Source organism: Malurus melanocephalus, unplaced genomic scaffold, assembly GCF_030028575.1.
Source record: "Malurus melanocephalus ecotype Western Australia unplaced genomic scaffold, MMel_1.1 scaffold_1505, whole genome shotgun sequence".
In the NCBI taxonomy this organism is placed as follows: Eukaryota; Metazoa; Chordata; class Aves; order Passeriformes; family Maluridae; genus Malurus; species Malurus melanocephalus.
The window spans coordinates 24,936-26,229 of NW_026624737.1; the positions used below are offsets into that span (position 1 = coordinate 24,936).

Genomic DNA, 1,294 nt, shown 5'->3' on the forward strand with positions numbered 1-1,294 from the left:
GTGTCACCCCCACCATGGAGACAGGGACTGTGAGACAGTGTCACCCCACAAAGACAGCATCACCCCCACCACAGGGACAATATCAGGGATGCCATCACCCCCACCATGGGGGGACTGTGGGACACCATCCCACAGGTGACACTGTGGTCCAGGGACCACAGGGTGACACTGGAGGGACAAGGACACCCCCAAGGACTCTGGTGCTGTATCACCACCCTGCAAGGACAGGAAAATTCTTAAGTACCATGAGGTGACACTTGAGGACAGGGACACTCCTGGAGCCCATGGTGTAGCCCTACAGGGTCAGTGCCCCCAAGGGCAGTGGCAGTTATGGTGACAATGCCTACTAGGTGGTGGCAGTGCCCCCAGGATGGTGACAAAGCTCCCCAGCATGGTACCAGCGCCCCAGGATAGTGCCAGTGATGGTGGCAGTGCCCCCAGGGAGGTGACAATGCTTCCCAGGATGGTGCCAGTGCCCCAGGATAGTGGCAGTGATGGTATCAATGCCCCCAGGACAGTGCCAGCTCCCCCAGGATGGTGACAAAGCCCCTCAGGATGGTGCCAGTCCCCCTAGGATGGTGCCAGCCCCCCGGGGCGGTGGCAGTGTCCCTGTCCCACCTCCTCCTCGGGGGACAGGCGCCGTTTGCCGTCGCGCACGGGGAAGCCGGAGCCGAACTCCTTGGAGTGGATGTCGGCGCCGTACTCCACTGTCACATCCTCCTCGATGCTGTTCACCAGGCGCCAGAACTCCTTCTCCACCAGCTCCGTGGGCACCATCTGCGGGTGGGGGGCATCAAGGSGGTGTTTGGGGGGGATTTGGGGATATTTTGGGGGGTCTTGGCAGATTTGGGGGTGAATTTGGCAGCTCATGTGAAGTAGCCAGCCTCAAAGGTGTTGACCACCTTGACCAAAAAAGAGGACCTGGGGTGTTTTGAGGGTTCAGGGAATGCCTGGGGGTACCTGGGGAGGTCTCAGAGAATATTTTGGGGGGTCCATGAGGGTTTTGGGGGGTACACAAGGGTTTTGGGAGGAATTTGTGGGGCTCACATGAAGGCCACATCACTGAAGGGAGGGGGATCTGGGTAGATTTGGGGGGCATCTGAGAGTCCTGGGGGCTCCAAGATGGTTTTGGTGGGGCCACCGAGGTTTTGGAATGGATTTGGGGGGCCTCACATGAAGCTGCTGGCCTTGAAGGCATCGAAGGGAGATGTGTCTGGGGTGGGCCTGGGGGAGTCTGGGGAGTCGAGGAGGCATCTGTGAGTCTGGGGGGGGTGTCCAGGTTGGTCTGGGGGGG

At 60.2% G+C, this 1,294-nt stretch overlaps 1 protein-coding gene across 1 annotated transcript in view; it reads right to left on the reverse strand.

The window, feature by feature from the left end:
- The window catches only part of LOC130587074 (lysine-specific demethylase 5C-like), a 20,283-nt gene that overhangs the window by 15,451 nt on the left and 3,538 nt on the right, over positions 1-1,294 (reverse strand). Inside the window, exon 6 of the mRNA XM_057388029.1 lies at positions 583-884. Coding sequence (XP_057244012.1) covers positions 583-884 — 302 coding nt within the window. The remainder of the gene's footprint in view (positions 1-582; positions 885-1,294) is intronic.